Below are 23363 nucleotides of genomic sequence, written 5' to 3'. Positions count from 1 at the left end.
TGTTTGTCCTTGTGACTGCACCATTAAAATTAAGAAAATCAGCCGCATTTCCGCCACTAGGTACAAATGGTACATGAAATGGCAGTGGCACTGGAACACATTACCCGGGAACTCATTAACTTCTTTCAAATCAATGTCAGACACTCACTTTGGAGCTATTGCAAAGAAACAGTATTTGGAAAACTGGAAAGAAAACAATCAGTTCTACCACCACCTGGTGATTAATCTCAGAATTTCAGAAGAATGAACATTAGTGAAATACCAAAGGTTTCTGGTCCATCAGCTCATCTTCCCCAAGACTATAAATCACCCTAAAACTACCATTTGATTGTGGTAAAGTGAAGTGGCCATCCACCTTAGAGTAGCAGATTCGTGCCTATAATCATGGGAGCTCCCATTGTGGGGTCAGTGGGAGTGGTAGGCTGTACTATGTGGCTGCAATACGGAAATAATTATTTGGGGCCTGAATTCTCACTTAAAAAGTCAGTTACCCCTTTTATTAATTAAGCGTATTTGAGTATTCTGAGCAGGGCCTGAGAACACGGACGCTCCTCATCACAATTCACCTCTTTACACAGCCCATGCTTGAGCAAGGGAAAGAGGCGCATACACCAGCTTCATGAAAATAAACAGCTGGAGTTTACCCCCCAAGAGTTCTGTTAAGTCATCAGGGTTTGAGAAAGCATGATGTTACTGTCTCTGAATAAACGTCTTTGTAGTAATCAATTTTATTCTGAGATTTTTGAAAAACGCCAAGAGGCTACTACCCTCACCACGGCCACCACCACCACCTCCTCCACAGAACAGATCGTGGCCCTCTCCCAACGTGAGTCGTTAGAGCTGCATCGCTGAATCAGTTACTACCTGGAAACTTCGAATGAGGGTGGGGAACTGGTTACCCACACCAGAGTCAAGAAATGATCCATTCTGCTTTCCAAGTGGCTCTCCTGGTGTAACATGTTCTTCACTACTCTCTGCCTTTTTCTCATCAAGTTGCAGCTGAGAGGAAGCTGGTGACACTGAGGACTCTGAGGCGGCCCTGGCCTGTGCCTCCACTCCTACGCACTCCCCACTCGGGCCTTCTGGCACTTCCTTAACATCAAGAGAGCCAGAGGCCCCCTGCTCCTTCGCGTCTGTCTCCTTGCTGCTTATGGAGAGGGAGCCAAAGTCGAAGTTTTGTGGAGACTCCGACGGGGCGGCCACTTGGCTCTTACTAGGAATTACTGAATGCTTGGGGCCCTCCCGTTCAGAGTCAGGGTTGGTAGATGGCCCCTTTGCCATGGCGGCCACCTCCTCTGTGCGAATGCCATTTATATTCTACAAATGAATGAACACATACAAAAGCAAGAAGATTAGGAACATGTGGGGGAACACAGTGAACTCAGAATCAACAATGATTTTTAAGAGCCTCAGCAATATTAATACTGATATAAACCAAGAATCTGAGCTCCTGAGATGGTCAAAAGGAAGACTTACTGTTCTGTAAACATGTCAGCAACTTAAGCAAATCCAACCTCATGATGGTCATACTTCGACAACATGGTTAAGCTGAGAAATAATTTCTATGTGCCTCACCCATTACCGACCATTACTATGGTCTTCCCTGTATAACACATACACTTCATACTTAAAGGATTAGTGTTCCTACATAGCTAACTCATTACTATGCACAGGGCACAATGCAATTTACGAGTCAATAAAACTTGCTCTAGGAGTCTGATCAGGTTAAAAATGTTCCATATATCTCCAAGCCATATGAATCATCATGCTAGCCTCAGTGGAGAAGCTAAAAGCTAGACTTTGGTTGGCAGAGATATGGAAGTTGAGCACATCCAGCACAGATGTAACCCAATCACTGTCGCAGAATTAACTATAACACTGAAAACAGGGAAACATTCCTTTGTAAACAGAATAAATGTGACTTGGCAGCTAAGAAGTACTTCTTCACAGATGAATGACATAACATTTCCAACCCCTAAGAGACATAAATCTGGGAAACACAGAGAGCTCCCTTCTGGGCTAAATGCCTCACGGCACTGGAAAAATCTATCCAAAGTAAGAACTTCCAAGAGAACCTGGGTGAGAAGATAACATCCCAATAGATGGACCTATTCCTAAAGTTTAAAGAAAGGTGCTGTGGGTGCAAAAAGAGAAGGCACTCACACTAGGAGAAAAAATATAAGACATTTGAGAAATGAACAATCTAAGGGAAGCCAGATGTCAGGAAAAGTGACATCTGTATGTGCTCACCAGAGAGCTGCAAATAAGCCACTTGGGCCTGAAATTTTGGTAGGATCAATTTACCATATTGCACACCACAGAGGAACTGAACAGAAAAGGGCTCTTTCTAAAAGGTGTTCCTAGAGTAAATGAACATGTGCTTGGACAAGCTTACACATTTTAGTACTCAAATCATATTATATGGATTATATTAAAAAAAAAATCACTGCTGTTCCTTAAGTTGTAAACCAGCCTACCTTGCGATGAGTAGAAACCAGTGGTCTAGTAAAGCAAGAAAAGATGCACTGCACTCAGGAGCTTCGGACAAATTTACTTCTTGTATGTTAGTTGTTTTGTTTTTTGCTTTTTGGTTTTTTTTTTTTTTTTGGCCATACCTTTGACATGTGGAAGTTCCTGGGCCAGAGATCTAACCTGCACCACAGCAGCGACCTGAGTCGCTGCCGTGATAACACTGAATCCTTAACCCACTACCCCACAACTCAGACAACTTTCCTTCTAAGCCATTTTAGAACAGTCAACTCAAGAGCACCTCAAAATAGTACCAGATGAACTCAGATTAGGCAGGTCTTTCACTGACTGATTTCGAATATTACTTAGGACATGAAAAACTGAATTGAGAGACGACAACAGAAACTCTGTCTACAGATGTATCAGAGATACATAAACTATCCTTGCGAAGGGCATATGAATTTCCTCATATTTAAAATGAGAATAATACTTGGTTTGGCTCACAGGATGCTGAAGATCAAATACAATAATATATATGAAAGCACTTTGTAAATTTTCAAAGACCATGTAGATTCCCTTAATTCAATGAGCATTATCTGAGCACCTATAATAGGCTAGGGCCCAGGGGACACAAGAATGAGTTTGTTGTTATATTAATAACAACACTGGACTACTTTCTAGGGCACTTATCTCACCACTTCTTTTCAGTCAGACAAGCTGTTATGGAGCTGCCCCAAAATAGATCAGCTGGTAATAAACAAGTAGTCTTTCTCAAATTGCTGTAAGCTAGCTTTCACACTCTCAATAGCACAGCCAAACCCACTCACATGGAGAGGAGCTTCACGGCTTCTCCAAATAATTTTGTCACAACTGAGAAGGCTGATTGATAATCAGGAAAATATCTAAAGCAATCAAGTAAAAGCAAGTTTTATACCAGTCTGCTCAAGTGGTAAGCGGTGGTCTTTCTTTTTGTGACTTAAACACTGCTTAGGCCAGCACCACCTGGCCCAAAGTTGCCTACTGCTGAGTAAAATTAGATAGATCAACCATTATTTTCAAAGCAAGAACAGAGGAGATCAAGGGTAAAAGCTGTAGCCACAATAACATCAATTCAACAAATATTTACTGATCATCTAATGTGTATTAGTCATTGGAAATAAAAGGAAAACTGATAACAGTTGGGTTGGATTGCCACTTACAGCACCTCACATATGGTCAAATCAGCCGCTCCAGTTGGCTCTGTTGTCTGGATCTCTTGACAACACAGCCAGCTTCTTACTGGACACTCTCCCAGGCATATGGAATGCAATATGCCCCCAACTAAACACGTCTCTTCCATTATAATATCTCCCTTATCTATCTGCTTTTCTCTATTCCCACATTTACTATCTTTATTCAGGCTCTCATAATGCCTCAGCCCACTTACTGCTCATGTCCCAAACAACTTTTCTTCTTTTCTTTCTTCCTTCTTTCTGATCTCAAACATCCTCTATTCTGCTGCTAAAGTGTTTATTTCTACAAGGAAAGGTTGAAAATTTCATTTTACAGCTTAAAACCCTTTGGTGGTTCCTCATTGCCTTCTGGTTAAAGTTGAGATCCTTTTGTAAGACATAGAAAATACTTTAAAATATGACTCCTCTCTCTCCAGCTTCACTCTGCTACACCTCCACACACAGTCTTCTCTCCATTAATTCAAGACTATCGGCAGTTCCCAGCACAGAGCATGCTTTTTTCTTTTCTTTCTTTTTTTTTTTTTTTGCCTCTGCGCCTTTGTTAACACTGTCAGGATGATTCCTTCTGCCTGCAAGTGTATGCTCAGCTTGTGTCAGTTCTGGAAGTTTCCCCCTGGTTGCCTATAGAATGTTTAGATACCATGCCTCTTTTGTTCCATTGTACCCTGTCATTATTGGATTAGTCATCTGTCTTTTCCATTAGACTGAGCTCCTTGGGAGATAAGGACTTATTATGTTACTTAGCTCTGTATCTCTTCTGCACAGTTTTTGGCACACAGTAGATGTTCAGTAAAAACTTGCTGAACACACACTAAATAAATCCAGGAGCCCTGAGAACTGCTTTGCCTTGTGCTATTCAAAAACCGAAAAGATGGATGCAACTAGAGGTTATCATACTAAATGAAATAAGTCAGAAAGAGAAAGACATTCAATATATCACTTATATGTGGAATCTAAAATATGGCAGATGAACCCATCTAACAAAACAGAAACATACTCACAGACATAGAGAAAAAACTTGTGGTTGCTAACAGGGAGGGGGTTGGGAGAGGGATGGAGTAGAAGGTTGGGATTAGCAGATGTAAACTATGTATATATAGAATGGATAAATAACAAGGTCCTACTGTATAGCACAGGGAACTATATTCAATATCCTATGATAAATCATAATAGAAAGGAATATTTTAAAAAGAGCATACATATATGTATAACTGAATCACTTTGCTGAACAGCAGAAATTAACACAACATTGTAAATCAACTATACTTCAATTAAAAAAAAAAAGTGAAAAGGCTGATATAGGAAGAACATAAATAGCGGCCTACTGGACCAGACCGGCGTCCTATCTCCTACATCAGTAAAATAAGAAAAACTAACATTATTGCATGTTCACCATATGAAAAGCACTTTAACATGTTTTCTCATTTAATTTTTCACAGCCTCACTATGAGGTAGTCACTATCTCTTTTTCATAGATGACGATATGGAGAAGATAAGCAACTCAGAGCTAGTAAGTGACGGAACTAAGGTTTAAACTCAAGTCAATCTCTGATTCTAAAGCCCATTTCTTCCCATGGCAACAGAAAGAATTTCAAGTAGGATCAAAGGACATGTCCTATCATGTTCAAAAGAATATACACTAAACTTGACTATATTTGGGGGAAGTACAAAGATTGTCCCAAGTCCTCTAAGCAGAGTCTGATTTTACTGACCAACACTATCTTTTAAAATATAAGGAGAAGGCTGGAAAGCCATAAGAAAGGATTGAAGCAAAAAGAAGATATAAAATCCCCATGCCATAAGACACACACAATTTGGCATGTAACATGAGTGAGGGATTTTAACTGACAGTGCTGTGCCTTTGGCTGTGACCATCAGCAAGGGCCGCTGGATTATGTAAGATTCCTCACAACTGAATATACCAAATTGGCCTGGAAACTTTAAAGAGAACTTCTCAAGGATATGAATAACTATATGACTGCATCTGAACCATCCACAGTGACAGACAAAATTGAGACTTACTGTGGTTGCTTGTTTGGCCTGATGAGGGATCTCTGAGAAGGGTGCTACAATGGAAAGACCAGCTGCCTGTATAAAGTATCGCAGGGCTATCTAGGTGGTTTCAAGAATATAAGAAGGAAGAATGTTAGACCAATATTTAATTGAGTGGGAATGCTATTTGATCAAAAATTCTCAATTTTACTTAAGTCAATGTTCCTGCTAAGTATGATAATTCAGTATTTTCTTTAGGGGAGAAAAAACAAGGTGCTTTTTTTTTTTTTATCCCCTAAAGTGTTCTCTTGAAAATGATTTATTCAAATGGATTATGTCACAGGATCATCAAACCCTTAGTATAGATGTGCCTTTGTAGTTATAAATAACCTCTCCCTTGACTTAGGGATTACAGATATCATTAGGAGCAGGATATGGGTGTTTTATAGGTACTCTGCTGCTACGCCATTAAATACAATCCAGAGTCTTTCCTTTTAGTTATTTTTGAAGGAAGGGATTTTATATTTGAAGAGACTACTGAAAGAACTGCAGTTATGCTGACAAGACTCTCTTATCCTATAAGCGTCACAATGAAAATAAATCCTGAAAATCCTTCTAAAATTTTGCTACATAAGCAAGAGCCACATAAGTTTGTTCTGCAGGGCCTATATAGTAATTTTCCCCACGCATATTTGGTGATTTATTCCTTACTTAGTGAAGGCCAATTTTATCTTTGGATGGCAATAGAAAAACAGTTCCTTTCTCTGTTAAAAGAAAGAAAAAGAACTTACTATTGTCTCATTTTATCTTTCTATATATTAAAATCCCGAGTAGGCAGTTAAGGACCAGGCGAAGAACAGCAAATTCTTCACTGCCAACCTTGTCATGTGATTTCAGGGATGTACTGTGTAGTTTTTTTGGCCACTTCTGCAGCATGCAGAAGTTCCTGGGCCAGGGATCAAACCTGGGCCGCTGCATCGACCTGGGCCACTGAACTGACAACGCTGTGTCCTTAACCTGATGAGCTACAAGGGGAATCCTCAGAGATGTACTTTCATTTTAGAACCAGGACTAGATTGCTGGAATGAGAGAAGAAGGCAAAAACGCTAATAACTTCAAGGACTTTTGATAATAGGCTGTGTTTTATTTCTTATCCATTTAAAAACTAAATTTTCCAAAGTGTGTGATTATACATATGAAAAAGACCTCAAGGTATACTAAAACATCAGTAGGGGTAGGACTGTAAATAATTTCTTTCTTTGCATTTTTCTGTATTTCCTAAACTTTCTAAAATGGATATGTACTACCTTTGTAATCAAAAATATTAAATGACTTTTCTTATGCAAGCTTTTATAAAATGATCTGTAAAACCTGAACAGTCCGGTAAACAATTTACGAAGGAAGTGCCGATAAATCCTTACTATCCTCCAACTTTATGAAAACAGTTAAAAATAAACCTTAACAGTTTCCTAAATGAAAAAGTAGTTAATGGAAAGAATAAGAAATGTCAGTAACTTGTAAATAGTATAAAAATTTTCTTTTATAAGGAGAATATAATATAAAATGGCAGTAATTTAGTGAGTGCATTTTGAAAGTCAAAGTCAATGATGATGGAGTTAATCTATTTGAGTGGGAAAGAAATAGCTCAGATTTAAAGTATAGCTTCATTATAATTTCTTTAATGTTTTCTGATTTAGAGATGCCAAGAATATTCTCAGAAATGTGAATAGAAATGTGGTTAGATCTATGAGGTAAGTCAGAAATTTTCTGTGAATTTCTTACTGGATATCTGCTTTTGAATCAGTGAAGACACTCATGGAAAATTATCACTCTCTTGCCAAAGTCATGATAGCAACTGGGAATATAAAATACTAAAGTGTCCCCAGACTTGATTTGAACATTAACTCTGGACTAGTGACACAGACTATAGATAAACACTATCATACTTCACATCACAATGATTTATATTTCTTCTGTGTGGGTAGCTTGTTTTGCTTTTGGCTGAATGCCCTGCACCTCAGGCTGAGATCTTCTGTTACTGAAATCAAGTTTAAGACGTCAGAATGAATTGACCAAATTCAATAAACAATTGTTTAACTGCCACCTCAGAAAACAATCCTCTTTTAGGTGATTTTAGGATAAGTAAAAGAAAGAAGTGATCCAGTGTCCAGGGTACTTAGATTTAGCTGAAAGAAGATACTGACAATGATATGTACAGACAGCAGTTAAGTATGTTTGCATAATAAACTCAGGGCTAAGTAGTGGTTGGGGCAAGGGTGGAACCTTGGGGAGAAGGGAAAATTTTATCAGAGCTGGTCACTAAGCTTAATTACAGCGTCTTTGTTACTTTTTGTGCACTCTCAGTTATCATAACATCACATTAAGCACTGAAATAAGCCAGTCACCAATATTACTGAGTCTACCATTAGTGAAATTAGACAGTTGACGGAACAATTTTAAAAGAATGAAGAGGAGGTCCTGACGTGGCTCAGTGGTTAACAAATCCAACTAGGAACCATGAGGTTGTGGGTTCGATCCCTGGCCTTGCTCAACGGCTCGGATCCCGTGTTGCTGTGGCTCTGGAGTAGGCTGGCGACTGCAGCTCTGATTAGACCCCTAGCCTGGGAACCTCCATATGCCATAGGAGCAGCCCTAGAAATGGCAAAAAGACATAAATAAATAAATAATAAATAAATAAAAGAATGAAGAAAACAGAGTCATATCAGTTACAAAGGTAACTTTTAATGAGAGTCTTGGGAACAGTGTATGTTTACTATTAAGTTTTCAGAAAAATGTTTTTCCTTCACATTCTACTAAGTGTTTTCAAAGATTTTTTTTCCCCCCTCTGCTTTTTAGGGCCACACCTACAGCATTTGGAAGTCTTTAGGCTAGGGGTCAGATTGGAGCTCTGGCTGCCAACCCACACCACAGCCACAGCAATGACAGATCAGAGCTGAGTCTGCCACCTACACGGCAGCTCACAATGACATTAGATCCTAAACCCACTGAGCAGGGTCAGGGATTGAACCTGAATCGTCATGGATACTAGTTGGGTTCGTAACCTGCTAAACCACAATAGGAACTCCCTCAAAGATCTATCTTTAGAATACTTGTGAAAATTTTATCTTCATACATGCCTTTTCAGAGATATTATAGATAATAAATGTGAGTTTTCTTATTTGCTGAAATTATATGACAAAATTTAAGAGATGGGCTATTAATATGCTAAGGTAACTTTTTTTTTTTTTTGTCTTTTTGCCTTTTCTGGGGCCACTCCCGAGGCATATGGAGGTTCCCAGGCTAGGGGGTCAAATCAAAGCAGTAGCCACCGGCCTACGCCAGAGCCACAGCAATGTGGGATCCAAGCTGCGTCTGCAACCTACATCACAGCTCACGGCAACTCGGGATCCTTAACCCACTGAGCGAGGCCAGGGATCGAACCCACAACCTCATGGTTCCTAGTCAGATTCGTTAACCACTGAGCCATGATGGGAACTCTGCTAAGGTAACATTTTATTTTGTCAAATTGACTAAATTGAGAAGCAGGAAACACAAATGATGACTGCAAAAGGATTTTCATGGTCTGGCCATACCAGAATACAAGTTCTCTCACTAAATTGCATAAATACCTTGTCCTAACCCACTTTACCAATATCATCTTAAATAATCTCACATACTCTCTTCCAAAGCAGAAAGTTTCATTTTTATATAAATATACTTAAATACACTTAAAGGCTCAAGCACAGAATGCCAAAAATACTTTTTTTTTTTAATTTTAATTTTTTGTGTTTTGGTTTGGTTTGGGTTTTTTGGCCATACCTGAAGCATGGTGGAAGTTCCCAGGCCAGGGGTTGAATCTGCACCACTGTAGTAACCAGAGCCACAGCAGTGACAGTGCCTGATTCTTAACCCACTGAGTCACAAGAGAACTTTCCAAAACACTTTCAAATTGAAGAGCAAATAATTATTATAATTACAAAATATCCTTTGGTTTGATGACAAGGTGTTTTGATTTGTTTGCTTTTGGACGCCAATCTAATTTTCCTCTGATCTTATGACCGAGGTATGATTTAATTAATGGGAATTTTGAAATATTTATTTATTCCCAATAAATACATAAAAGAAACAACTAACTTTTTTTTTCCCCTGAAAAATACAATTATTTTCACTGAATGATTTTAAAACCAGGAACCAGATTTTCCCCAAGGCCAAACAAGAGCCCTGAGACTTTCTGTCTCAACAATGGGCAAGGCCTCATTTCTTATTTCCATCTTCTGGTTCCTACCGGCTGAGAGAGAGAGATACTAATTTCAGATTCTGGGACATTTTGTGAAACTCAACCTGGGGGATTTAAGGCAAGTTAAGAACACTCAACTCATTAGTGGTTTCTGGATCTTAGAGAACCATTTTTGAAACCTAGTTTCATAAGACATTAGAGTCTCACGAATCCCGACTTTCTCCTTAATTCCCTTTCTGCTACTTTCACTACCTTTTCACTTGGGGACTAAGGGACTTAGGATACAGCTGTGGCCTAAAAGGATGTCTCTGGACTGAAACATCAAAGACCTGGGCTTCAGGTCCAGTTTTCTCACTTAAAAACTGCTTGTTCTTGGCAGGTCCCTGAACCTCTCAATTTTATCATACAAAAGCAAGAACATCACGACCTACTTGACATGGCTATTGTGTAGGTTAACTGTGTAGCACATTCAAAATGAAGGGCTAGGCAAACACGAGATATTATTTGTCTTTGTACTATATTTCTTAAAATAGTACTTTTTGCAAAGAAACGTGAACCAGAACAATAATAAAGACATCTAGTCCCTACATGGAAGTGTTTCTTGAGTATCCCCAGTGGGCCGACCCTATTTAACTAAGGCTGGTCCTCCATGCAGCTTAGCAAGTTCTGAGCCAGGTTCTCATTATGTTTTAGAGAACACCACCAGGCAGAGCTTGAAGAAAGAAACTGTGATAGAAGAGAAGAACTAAAATTGATATACTAAGAGGATATTTATATATTCCTGAGCCAAGATCTTTATGAAGAATACTAGATAGGCCATTTGAAATAGTTTTGAGAACATTTCTGATTAGTCACAAAATTTACAACCATTTTAAAGCTTAATAGATTCATTGCTGTTTCTAAACGCAAAGCATATCTTTCTTTGCTACTACCCACATATTTTGCTTCTAGAAATTACTAAATTTTCTGTAAAAAGAGAGTGAGATTTAGCATACTGTCTCTGTAGGCATATTACCCAATGGTGAGCCCTAAAGCCACCATATCTATTAAACTACCATTGGTTTTCACATTTTCTTCCTTCTATTTTGCCACTGATTCAAGTAAACTGGGAGTTGGGACTGGCCTTGGAAATACTGTTTAGTGATAGGATCAACTCTGTAATGTCACCATCATCTTTGCAATGATTTTGTGGCCCGCTGAAATGCAAATATCTCAGGGAACTTAATACATTAAACTTTAAGTGTTTCCGTAGTCAGAAAAAGAGGATTTGGGGATTCACTAGGCTTTTTCATAAGTTTATGAAATTTAAAAAAGTTTTGATAAGAAAAAGGGAGTGAGCAGAAGGTGGCAGTGGGATTGAGGGGGAGGGGTGTGCACAGACAGACATACACCCACAGAGCACATTACCCTTGCTTTGCAAACCCAGTAAGAAATGCTCTGCACTGCAAATGCCCACAGAACCAGCAGGAATCGAGGTTATCTTGCTAAGCACAGAAGGAAGATACCCAGCAGAAGAGTCCAGCTCCTGGTTCTTAACTAAAGTAAACAATAAATATATTACAGTCACTTACATTATCAACGATGTGTTTAAAATCATACCCCCAAATGGTCTGCAACATGCAAACTAAAAAACGTAGGCTCCAATCCTGATAAGATCAGTTAATTGCGAGTGCTTTGTTTCTACATACTTTTCTTTAACAAAACATGGTAAGTTTATGTCTCAGCAAAGAACAGCTTTAAGTTCCTTGGGGAAAAGTTCTAGAAAACAAAACATATCTCTTTATACATTTACTATGCTGTCAATATTTGTAATCTTATTCCTATTTTGAAAAACTAATAATATCCATGTTTCCCTTGGTTAGATAATAGTAGGAACACTAACCTGGTGATTTTTTTTTTTAACTTGTTAAGTTAAAACAAATGCTTTTAAAGGGGCACTTGCAATAAGAGATAAATCAGATGGGGTAATGGCTTCTTTGGTAAAAGCCATGTGTAAACAGCACATAAAGATGACAGATCAAGCAGCCGTAGCCCATTCTTCAGCCAAAAAAGGATACAAACAAAGGAAGGAGAACAAAAATTACCAGAAAGAAAACATATCCCCTGGCCCCTCCACCCCCAAAAGCTTCATAAGTAATGGTTTTGATACTTTCAGTGGAAAACTCAGGCCAACAAACACTCAAGATGGGGATAAACTAACAACAGAGTAACCATATGGCTACAAAAGATGATTTTAAAATTCTAGCTTTCCTCTCTACTGTGCCATTCTTAATCATGCGATACATTTTTCTTCAATCTAAATTTTCTCTCTTGGCCATATCTTCCCCAACTTTTTTTTTTTTTTTAAATAAAGTTGGTATGCTATTGGTCTCTTGCTAGAAATGCATCCTTGTAGTGCTCAATGGCATCTCCATGAAGCTTGAGTCATTTTCATGGTCTGTTGCTATTCTCTGGCACACAAAAATCACATCTGGATAAAGAAGCTTAATTAGAGAGACACGGGCCTTTATTAAAATACTGCTGATAAAATTGCTTATAATAGGAAAATCACTCCATATGCAACCTTTCACAAACACCAGCAAATGAAATTTGCCAATAACAATTATCCTTCAAACATATTTAAAAAAAATAATTTCCTAAATAGTGCTGTTATTAGATTATCCCCAGAATAGGTAAATGTAAATGCAAACAGCTGCAAAATCAGTGCCTGATGCAAAATTTTAACTATTAGATAATAGAAAATTTTGCCTTAACACTGCACTCACCAGCAAGGACTCCACAGATCAAATGAGTGTTCTCAAACCTGAATAGAGCTATAGAAGTCAAAGTGATTGAGCAAATATTAAAGGTTATACTAAACATGTCTAGGAGACCAGAAGCCTTTGGTCAGTCAATTTAATTTCATTAAACTAAGAAAGGTTGAGGTAGAGAGATGCAGATGGAAAGGAAGGGGCTATAAACAGCACAGAAACTCTGATCATTTAGTATGGGACACAATTAAATATACTTGGCAGGATTTCTTAGAAGGCCCAATTCCGAAAGTGATTAAAGCCATAATAAGCACTTCAGAAAAATATTACACCCCATTTGATATCTAGAAAATAGTTCTTCCATAGAACTACATATAATAGAAAACTACGATTAGATATTAATTAGATGTGTCTTCATTTTCTGAAAAATTCTATAATAATGAAAATGGTTTTCCATGTTAACATTTTCAACAAATTCCTAAAAGCAACGTGGCTTTGGAGAACCACTACAAAATTTTATATTACTCAGACATGGCCACAAAGTACACACTTTGAGCTAGTAAACAGACCACTTCAAAATGTGGAGTGTAGGTTTTAAGTAATCACCTGGATAAGAGAATCTAGAACTGTGAGAGTGAGATAAGAGATAAGGTTTATCCAAGGTGAAGTAAGAGAGCAGTGTACCTGCTGTTAATTCCACATTATAGCAGCAAGTTCTCCTCACACCCACATATCCACACCCACTCCATCCTTCACTCTTCAATATGATCAGAGTGGCAATACTGGATGGTTAACTACTCATTTGTAGAGTGCTTTTTTTAAAAAAAAAAAAAAAAAGACAAATTCAGCATGTTAATAATGCTTCTAACAATCTGCGACAATTACTTTTGTTGTAGTGGTTACGTTGGTTAGAAAAAGTTATTTTTAAAACTTGGTATAAATAAGTCAAATAGTTCCAAGATGGTTTAAAACATGAAAATTCTCAGAACTGAATACAAGTCATAAAGTTATCTCTGTTTTAGAACTGAGCAAAAGACAATTATTGGGCCACAGAGAAGAGTGAAAATATAGGAAAACAAGAGAATTTTTCTAGGAAGATTGACTGACAATATCTTTTGCTGATTGAGGCAGAGGTCCTCCCACCCCAACTTTTTTGTAGTTGGTCTATGTGCAGCTTTACTGACTCCTATTTCCTCAATGATTAGTATCAACCAGAACAGATTTACAATAAGGTTTATTTGTGATAAATTTATAATATTAACAGAGAAAATAATGTGAGAAAAATATCAAAGAAAATGCTCCAAAAGAGAAGTTCTTAGCAGATTACTTTAGGCTTAAATATCTTGTTGAACTGCTGATAGATAAACTATTTATTTAACTGAGAACCAGAGCTAAAAGATCTTGGACAAGAGAATGGAAAGGAACATAGATTTAGGGATGCATTAAAAAGCACCTCCTGGAGTTCCCATTGTGGCTCAGTGGTTAACAAATCCTGATTAGGAACCATGAGGTTGCAGGTTCGATCTCTGACCTCGCTCAGTGCGTTAAGGATCTGGCCTTGCTGTGAGCTGTGGTGTAGGTCACAGACTTGGCTCGGATCCCGAGTTGCTGTGGCTGTGGCTTTGGCCAGCAGCTACAGCTCCGATTCGACTCCTAGCCTGGGAACCTCCACATGCCGCTGGTGCAGCCCTAGAAAAGACAAAAAGACCAAAAAAAAAAAAGCACTTTCCAAAGCGAACTGCAGATCTGCAGATCAAGGAATTCTTCAGAACACAATTATGTCAACCAGGGAGCAAAGATACCTCTGAAAAAATACAATTTTATTTTATTCTGACTTATTAAATACTACCCAAATAGGCCCTGAATTAGGGCATTTCTCTCAGAAAACTCTCTTTACTTTGAAAGAGGAACTTTCTAAAATGTTTCCTTTAGATACGCAACCTTAAATTTATACAACTACTCAAAACACTATGGTGTACCAAAAGTTCAGAGTGAAAATCATTTCACTTTCTTTACCATGTTTGCTAGTTACCTCTAAAACCTGGCTAAAGAGAGAGTGACTCTGGGACATGTTTCTTTATTCCTTAGGGGGAAATGGAGGCAGACACTTCCAAATCAAACAGAACCAAAGGACTGGCTGGATTAGTCACCAAATACTTAAGAGCATAGTTAACACAGAACAATTGGGAAAACTGACAGAGGTTGGTGCTACAGCAGGTAAAGATATTTTATTATTATTTTTATTTCATTGATTAATTTTTTGGCCATGGTGTGCAGCAGCTTGATGTGGGATCTCAGTGCCCAGACCAGAGATTGAACCTGAGTTGCATCATTGAAAGCACCAAATCCTAACCACTAGACCACCAGGGAACTCCCAGGATATTTCAGATTACAATTCAGGTGTACCCTGGCTGCCACAAAAACAGAAACAAGTGCCTCATCTTCTGTTTTCCAGTTCTAATCATAAACAGGATCCAAAATACTTCAACACTGAATGACGTACTAAGATTGTGACTACAGCTCTTCAAAACAGTACAAAGGCAAAAATCTAGCTAGTCAGTTCTCTGTTTCTCAAGACCTAAGTCAGGGGTCAGCAGACTAAAGCCTCAGGCAAATCCAGCCCTCTCCTTGCTTTTGTATGGCTGTGGGTTAAGAACAGTTTTACATTTTTTAATGGTTGGGAAAAAATAGAAGAATATTTAGTGACACCATACTATTATATGAAATTCAGATTTCAGAGTCCACGAATAAAGTCTGATTGGAGCACATTCACGTTTCTTTATTGTCAATGCTGCTTTTACTCTATAATGGCAAAAGTTGAGTCATTTTGACAGAGACTACATGGCCTGCAAAGCCTAAAATATTTATTATCCAGTTCTTTACAGAAAAAGTTTGCCACCCCCTGATCTATCTGATATACAAAACTCTTGATATCACAAGAGTTTGATACATTTGGTGTTTTTATATCGGGTAAAACAAAAGTATCAAATCGCTTTCCAAAATGCCTTCTGGAGTTCCCGTCGTGGCGCAGTGGTTAACGAATCCGACTAGGAACCATGAGGTTGCGGGTTCGGTCCCTGCCCTTGCTCAGTGGGTTAACGATCCGGCGTTGCCGTGAGCTGTGGTGTAGGTTGCAGACGTGGCTCGGATCCCGCGTTGCTGTGGCTCTGGCGTAGGCCGGTGGCTACAGCTCCGATTCAACCCCTGGCCTGGGAACCTCCATATGCCGCGGGAGCAGCCCAAGAAATAGCAACAACAACAACAACAAAAAGACAAAATGCCTTCTGCTTTTTTTTTTTTTTTTTTTTTTTAGGGCCGCATCCAGGGCATATGGATGTTCCTAGGCTAGGGGTTGAATTGGACCTATAGCTGCTGGCCTACACCACAGCCACAACTATACAGAATCTGAGCTGCACCTGTGACCTCTACCACAGCTCAACTCCAGATCCCTGACCCACTGAGCAAGGCCAGGGATTGAATCCACATCCTCATGGATATAGCTGGATTCGTTTCCACTAAGCCACAATGGGAACTCTCCAAAATGTTTTTTGGATAAACACAAATTGTCAAATAACAAGTCCTCTTTATGATATCACACTTCGAGATGAATTTATACATATAGAAAAGTATCCCAGTCTCAATAATATGTTCTATAGTGAAAACAGTTGATTATTGTGGTAAATGGATAAGAGCTTTTAATTGAATCATATTATAAGACATTAACAAGAGAGACTGACATCTATCATAGAAGTATAGTAGATTCTTTGAATAAATTAAGGACCATAGTACAGGATTAATAGGAGAGACAGTGGCTTCTGGGCCACATGTGGGTTTTGGGGGGGCTACCTGCATATAGTGATTGGGCATGTGGTGATCACTTTAGTACAAATTTATGTCCCAATACAAGAGATTCTAGGTGAAAAGTTAGAGTTTATCCATTACCATGTGACTAGTCATTTAATTCGATTTAAAAAATGTTAATTATCTGTTATATGTCTGAGATACAATATGTGTCTGGCAAACAAAGATAAATAAAACAAGGCCTCTTTTCCCTCAGAATCTCATAGGTTTGAGGATGCAGGCAAAACTAAAAGAGATAGATTAACATTTCAAAATTTTTTTTGTCTTTTGTCTTTTGTCTTTTTTGTTGTTGTTGTTGCTATTTCTTGGGCCGTTCCCGCGGCATATGGAGGTTCCCAGGCTAGGGGTTGAATCGAGCTGTAGCCACCGGCCTACGCCGAGCCACAGCAACTCGGGATCCGAGCCCGTCTGCAACCTACACCACAGCTCACGGCAACGCCGGATCGTTAACCCACTGAGCAAGGGCAGGGACCGAACCCGCAACCTCATGGTTCCTAGTCGGATTCGTTAACCACTGCGCCACGACGGGAACTCCAACATTTCAAATTTTTAATATCATTATTTCTGGTGGGCATCTAAGTTATCATCAGACCGCTAAACAGAAATTAAGTTTCCATAGCTATAACATACCACAGTGGTATAAATCAAATCAACCATGGGGGGTACTAGAGAATGTAAAGGTTAGCCAGGCTGTCAGAGAAGGCAAGCAAACACAGAACGCAGGCTCTGGAGGTATGCTTCTTTAAGATATAACAGCAATACAATCTTGTCAACAGATCCCGGGCTACAAGAAGTTTCCAAAGCCACAAAACTAACCTACCTCCTAACACCTTTATCTAAAACAAAAACAAAACCAAAAAACCCCAAATGCCCCTGTTGATCTATGAAAAAGCCAGGATTTCCAGGAATTTCAAAATGTTCTTTTAGGAGTTCCCGTCGTGGCTCAGCAGAAATAAATCTGACTAGTATCTATGAGGGTGCAGGTTCAATCCCTGGTCTCACTCAGTGGGTTAAGGATCCGGCGTTGCCATGAGCTGTGGTGTAGGTTGCAGATGTAACTTGGATCTGACATTACTGTGGCTGTGGTGTAGACCGGCAGCTATAGCTGTGATTGGACCCTAGCCTGTGAACCTCCATATGCCGTGAGTGGAGCCCTAAAAGCAAGAAAGAGAAAGAAAGAAAAAAAGAAAAGAAAGAAAGAAAGAAAGAAAGAAAGAAAGACAAGACAGAAAAGAAATCGACTCTCATCATCTCTGGATACCTGACATCCCCAACTGACCACGACACTAAAGTAAGCAAAAGAAAGAAACAAGAAAGAACTAAAGCACAGAAAGAACTGACTCATTGAACGAAACATTACCTCGATATCTCCCTACCTTATCCCTCCCTCTCTCTTCTTCCCTATCGCCATCGAGCTCTCCCGCACTCCCTCCCGCCCCGCACCTACCTCACTAGCAGCTCATTCTCCGCGCGCCTGCTCGAACCCTCCACTCCACTCCCGTCCCTCCCTCCCTCCTCCATCCGCCCTCCACCTCCCGGCACGACCCTCCCCTCACGCAGACCTCCCCCCTCCCTCCCGTCTCTATCTGCCCTCCCTCTCTCCCTCCCTCTCCTCTCTCTCCTTCTCTCTCTCTCTCTCTCTCACCTCACTCCGCCCTCCCTCCCGCCCTCCTCCTCCTACTCCTCCCCCCATTTCTTTTAGAGAGGTTGCGTCCATGGGAAGGGGCACAAAATGGAATAAACTCTAGGGAAGCAACCTATGGGCAATAGATACAGAAAGAAAAAAAAAAAAAAACCTGATAGAACAAGAAAAGCTAGAAAAAGAAGGGAAGAAAGCAGAAGGATAACGTGCTAGGAGGAAGACTGGGACAGATCTGGACATCAGATGGTAAGTTATCTGAGGGCAAGAACTGGGACTAACCCCAACATGAGAGTTACTTTCAACTATGTGAAAAGCTTATAATGTGGAAGATAGAAAATCCTTTAGAATGCCTCCATTTAGGACCAAGAAGTGAAAGCTACAGGGACACAGACTTTGACTGAAGACATGAATGTTGATGTCCAAAGACATAATGTGCTGTATCTTGGGACATACTGAATCACAGGCTGCTCTCTGAATATTGACCACTTGCTCTCTGAGTCTCTAAATGATATACAGAAGAGTCAGCATCTCTCCTGGTGGGGAGAGGAGTTGGACTGGGAGCCTATCCAGTTCTAAAATTCTGATAATGCTGCCTCTTTGCATCCCATCCCCGCAATGCATTGCCCTAGTGGGCAGTGAATAAGTGAATGGAGAGCAGTTTCTCCTTTAATTCTTATTCTCTGTGTTGTTGAGATAGGACCCTGTATATATGGAGACTTTTCTTTAAAGAGACAGTAGAGGAGAAAATGAGAGATTAAACCACATCCTTTATTGATTTAGGGGGACCCGAAAAGATAGTTGGGACTCTATGCCTTCCCACCTCTGTTAATCTTTAAATGTTAGATTTACTCTGTTATTTATCCCAAACAGGATTTTGACTATGATAAAGGGATGGGCTGCCCTCTAGGATATCAATCACAAAAGATTAGCAAAGCGTTCCTAACCCATATGTTTCTTCAACAATCTGTCACCTGTACATTTGGTTAGGCTAGTGTAAAAGTAAATTAGCATATGGCATTATTTCTGATCTGTGGGAGTAATAAGCTACTCTCTCTTCTTTTTATCTTTCAAGTTTTTGTATGAAAAGAATGTTGTCATTTACAAAATGTAATACTCCATGAAACTGTAATTGTTGACCATAGCTACCCTTCTTCCTCTTCCAGCCTAACTTTATTATGGCTTCCTCACTTTCACAACCACAACTTCTTAACCTTTTCAGGTGTGCATTCCTAAGGTCCACATCAACATGTTTCTTTTTGTATCACGTTCTGATATAGTAAAGAGGAGATCCTAAGGCATGAAGGGTAACAGCAGCAGAAGTGAGAGCAGAGCTACTGATACTATTCCCTATAGTGTAGAGGAGGCAGATGGAGTTATCCTACATCATGCATAACACAGAATATGAATAAGGAGTTGACTCCACTTCTACTACCAAGATTACAAATGACAAGTCCTCTTCGAGTGCAATGAGAAAAAGCAAAATGTCTATGTATGATAGACACACTTCCTCAGTGTGATAAGAGAATGCTGTAAAGAAGTTTGGGATTTTACAATTTCTGTGAAGAAAAACAGAAGGGAAGGAAACTAAGTAAAAAAGTTTTATATATCTTTACAATGTTCAATACCCTTGGCAAGAAAAAAGCAAGAAAGCTAGAAAAGTGTCTCATATTATTTTTAAACTTTCCGCCTTCCTTTTGTAAATCTATAAAGCAAGAAAGTATCTCATATTATTTTTAACTTTTCTCTCTTCCTTTTGTAAATATGTAATCACTGGGTAAAGCCTAAATATAAATTTTGATGGGTAATGCCTTCAAAAAACAACCAAACCTCTAATGTGTAGGTTGTCTTATATGCTTTTCTATAGCAAATATTACAGTAGTGACTTAGGAATGTAAGAAAAAGTGCACTGATTTATATCCACAGAAATTTCAGAATAAAATTACAATAATATTTAATGTACATTAGAAAAAACGTACTAGGATCTATGATGACAATGACATCTAGTCCACAGATTATTTTTAGTCTCATCTTAGTCAACAGATTCAATAGCATCTTCCTTCAAAACTTCGAAGATGTAAACAAGTAGTAGAACAGACCCATGCAAACTGAATCTCTTTCATAATTCAAGTGTTAGCATAAGAAAATGGCTAAAAGTTAGGTCCAAAACATAGATGCTGGACTTACTCTGAGGTATGGTTCACTCAAAGTACACCATATGGGTAAGATGAATTGCTTAAGAGTATGAGGGATTTTTAACTTTAGAAGTTTTAAGTGTTTGGTCACATACAATATGGAGTAGATAGAAATAAACAGCTATTTACTTGCTTACTTCTATTTAAAAAAAAAATCCAAGAAGTTAATGTGTGTTTGTTTTTTTTAATTTTCAGTCCCCAAACGACCAAGAATTGAATGACAACCAGAGCTTCTGGCTCCTGGAATATGTCATAGATTCATTCTCATGAGGTAGATTTGTCTTTGTGATGGTGAGTGGAAATCTGGGCATCACGGAGTTAAGTGAACCCTAGAGTCACCCTGGAAATGATTACTAGCAAAAATAAGGCCAAAATCCAAGACTTTTTACTGGTCTGAATCGATACCCTTAGTCTAAATTGTTTTTCACTAATCAACCTGCTGTTGAGAAGCTGAACCAGGGTAATAACATCCAGCTATTTGGGTCTGTCTCTGGTATTGAGAATGGAATGAGAGGCGAGAGGGAAACCAAGACTGTTTACAGCTTTATGTTAAACGTATTGGCAGCATTCATTTAGCTAACACAAAGCTGTAATGTCCAATGTTTTTCCTCTGATAACTGAGATGGGCATGTCTTTTGAGCCTGCATTAGCCCATCACAAAGGATCGCCCTTTCCCCTCTCAACCATCCTTATCTGCTTAACAAGAAGAAAGGTCCTCTCCTTTGACCATCCGTAAGGATCTCTGAGGACTCCTGTCGCACTTCAGAAAACCAAAAAGTATTGTTGGCCTACACTAGACTTTTAATGGGCTTGAATTAACTCCAATACAATGGGAAACAAAATTCAATTAGTATGAAGTTTATAATAATAATAATTAATAAAAAGCTATGTACAAGGATGAAAACAGGAAATATAATCTGAAACACGTACAAAAGTTATCAACAAAATCCTAAGGTTATTTCCTTCTCAGTTTCTTGAAAAAATTTTAAAAAGAATTCAACCAATTCCATAGTTTTGTTATTTCATAAGGAAAGCTCTCCTATCGCTATTTCACAACTAAAGAGGAGTACTTAGGATGATCACTTTCTGTGTTAAAGAACAGCTTTGCAATATTTCAGGTTGATTTGACGTCTCTTATTACGAGTGAATCAATAAATAATCTTAATTAAAAACATTTCTTATAAACACACATATCCTGTGACATGAAAGATACACACTCATATCGGATTTTAAAATTTCACCTGCTCCTCGCTTCTTTCTCATCTTTTTGGAAAGCCTATAAGAACAGAGTAGCAGTTTTCAGGAAAGTTTTTCTACATGTCCCTAGAGAGAATAGAACAATAGTGGTAGGTGTGGAAGGACAAAAGATTCTTGGCTTTACTGTTTTCTTTTTTTTTTTGCTCTAAGACGCCATCATCTTAAACACAAAAAGTCATGTTTAGAAGTTTCATCATCTGGAAAGTGTTAAGAAGTAAAACAAAGTTCAATAATCTCAGTTTGACAACCCTATAAACTCAGATTTCAAAACAAATATTTGAGACAACATTAACCAAACCATCCACAAGGGTACATTCAAGTGCCATAAAACTTAAGCTACATGCAAGATTTCATTAATGTTGAGGGGGAAAAAAACCAGGTTAGGCATCCGAGTTATTTGTGAGGAGAGAGCACACATGTATTTACTTCAGGGAAGCCTTAAAAATCAACATGCAAATGGGAGACACATACTTGTCACAATAGAACTTTTAACTCTCAAGGTTATTAGTTAAAACAATGGATTTCAACACAAATGTAAGAATAAACAAGTCTGAAGTCTATCAGAAAAACGAAATATATAGATATACATATTTTTAAGCTTATCATAATTGCTAAATATTGCTTCTGGCAATATAATTACTTATTTCATAAAGAAGTAACACAGTATCTTAATTCAGATAAGGGTATGTTTATGTACAAATCTTGAAGACATTTGTTATTCCATAACTTTGGAAGATGGGCAGAGTAGTCTGGAAAATTCAGCCCTGGCTGGAGGCTAAAGGGCACCAGCACCATTTTCCTTAAACCACCAACATTATACTTGTGAAAACTGCATTTAACCTTTGCAGATCTCTTCAATACACCAGAGAGGATAAAGCTTTGTCCCTGTACATCTCAGAAATATACATAAGAAGGCCACAGAAGTCAAAAGCCCTTTTCCGAAAAAGGCCTTTGTATATACTGGTTTGATAGCTCAAGAAAAGGAGTGGTTATAGATTCATAGATTGAAATGTTTCATTTTAAGGCTTTTGAAAGGTTAGTGAGTTGAATTTTTTTCTTAAACTACAGAGCCCATGCTATACAAATACCTATTGAAGATTAGGAAAATATTCCATCAAATGTTTCTACAGAATATCTTGCTTTGTGTGAAACATTGGAGAGGAGTACATAGCAACAGTAAACAATAAGAACATGCAGGATAAAAGAGTTAAAGCTTTTGGGAAAAGTACCAACCTATCATATGCTTAAATTGGATTTGCTTAAACTTGTTGAACTTCAGTGAGGAAAGCTGGCCTGGGCAATCCATTGCTACTCCTTGTACCCCACCATCCATATTCTACAAAGAGTAACATTTCATTGACAGAAAAATGATCACAAGTGCTCCTCTAGGACAGTGAACTATCAAAATCAGAGGGCATCACATAGGAGATAACACATAGAAGCCAAAGACAAAGTTCAATGGTTTTAGTCTTGACATTTCAGACGAGCACCCTGTTTTGTGATCACAGAAAGACCAACCACCAGACAGCCAATGCAAGAACCACGAGAAAAGACATCACGAAAGGAATACGAGGAGATGAAAAAGTGCTAGAGTAGAGGTGGCACTTTTTGAGAGACTTGTGATCCTCAGGGATTGGAATAGAAACCTTGGGAAGAATTTCTTCATTCTCTTGCTGGGGCAAGGTTCTTTCAGCAGATCTCTCTTGCCTTTTAATTTTCTCTTCATCCTGC

At 38.6% G+C, this 23363-nt stretch overlaps 1 protein-coding gene across 15 annotated transcripts in view; it reads right to left on the bottom strand.

Annotated features, from left to right (window-relative positions):
- Positions 1-23363, bottom strand: part of EPB41 (erythrocyte membrane protein band 4.1) — a 168611-nt gene that overhangs the window by 17077 nt on the left and 128171 nt on the right. For 5 of the 15 annotated variants that reach the window (XM_047792916.1, XM_047792915.1, XM_047792917.1 and 2 more), the window contains one exon: positions 865-1317. The exons of the other annotated variants lie outside the window; for them this stretch is intronic. In XM_047792916.1, coding sequence (XP_047648872.1) covers positions 865-1317 — 453 coding nt within the window. The remainder of the gene's footprint in view (positions 1-864; positions 1318-23363) is intronic. 15 annotated transcript variants of the gene reach the window in all.

This window comes from Phacochoerus africanus, chromosome 8, assembly GCF_016906955.1.
Source record: "Phacochoerus africanus isolate WHEZ1 chromosome 8, ROS_Pafr_v1, whole genome shotgun sequence".
NCBI lineage: Eukaryota > Metazoa > Chordata > Mammalia > Artiodactyla > Suidae > Phacochoerus > Phacochoerus africanus.
The sequence above is the reverse complement of the archived record's forward strand: the minus strand, read 5'-3'. Positions and strand labels throughout refer to the sequence as shown.